This window comes from Frankliniella occidentalis, unplaced genomic scaffold (assembly GCF_000697945.3).
Source record: "Frankliniella occidentalis isolate FOCC.00 unplaced genomic scaffold, Focc_3.1 Scaffold54, whole genome shotgun sequence".
In the NCBI taxonomy this organism is placed as follows: Eukaryota; Metazoa; Arthropoda; class Insecta; order Thysanoptera; family Thripidae; genus Frankliniella; species Frankliniella occidentalis.
In genome coordinates this window covers 567,205-567,989 of record NW_026267184.1, presented here as the reverse complement: position 1 = coordinate 567,989, position 785 = coordinate 567,205, and the positions used below count along the sequence as shown (strand labels likewise).

Below are 785 nucleotides of genomic sequence, written 5' to 3'. Positions count from 1 at the left end.
TTTTTAAAAAAGATTGACAAAGATTGAAAATGATCAAGGGATCGTCCAGAAAGTACGTCTATCTTTCTCAGACTCAGTCGGCAGGTTACTAGAGCACGGCGCCTGTGAGACTCAGGGTATGCCACCCCGCAGTACACATATGCACAGCAGACAAGATGTTGCCTACCCACCAGGCGCTACGAGAGCTGAAGGTTGAAAAGGTTCATAAAGTTGAATGACGGGCGTACTTTCTGGATGATCCCTATAGGTATGTATGCCAAAGTTCAAGATTGGTTTGACGGAGACAACGCACCTGCGAGCAGCAGCGCGCGCGCGCACTTGGTCCTGCCCTGGAGCGCCGCCTTCATGAGGGGCGTGAAGCCCTGCGCGTTGCGCGCGTCCACCTGCACCTCGGGCTGGCGCAGCAGCACGTTGAGCGCCTCGAGCTGGCCCGCCTGCGCGGCGAAGTGCAGCGGCGTGTTGCCCTCCGAGTCGGGCTGGTTCACGTCCACGCCGGGGCACTGCAGCAGCAGCTCCAGCATGCTCGCGCCCGCGCCGGAGCCGCCCAGCGCCGCCAGGTGGCTCGCCGCCGTCTGCAGGGGAGGCCGTCGGAGAGAGAAGAGAAATTAAGTGGCGCCGAGAGGATGAACAATCACGGTTCTGAAATTTCCTGCCCAGTTCTTAACCTCAAAGAAAATAATTTCCGGACTTAGCGAGGGGGGGTGGGAGCACTCCAGCCCCACGTGCCTTGCCTGCCAATGAGAGCCCCCTCCCGCGCGTGCCCAACAGCCTGCCTGGGCTGCCCC

The 785-nt window shown here is 60.0% G+C and overlaps 1 protein-coding gene across 6 annotated transcripts in view; it reads right to left on the bottom strand.

The window, feature by feature from the left end:
- Positions 1–6: 6 nt before the first annotated feature.
- LOC113205817 (poly [ADP-ribose] polymerase tankyrase-2-like) overlaps positions 7–785 on the bottom strand; it is a 24,351-nt gene continuing 23,572 nt past the window's right edge. For 3 of the 6 annotated variants that reach the window (XM_052267557.1, XM_052267556.1, XM_052267555.1), the window contains exon 4: positions 7–572. In XM_052267557.1, the coding sequence (XP_052123517.1) occupies positions 264–572 (309 nt within the window). In that variant the 3' untranslated portion in view covers positions 7–263. The remainder of the gene's footprint in view (positions 573–785) is intronic. The other 3 variants (XM_052267552.1, XM_052267554.1, XM_052267553.1) reach the window with 3 other exon arrangements.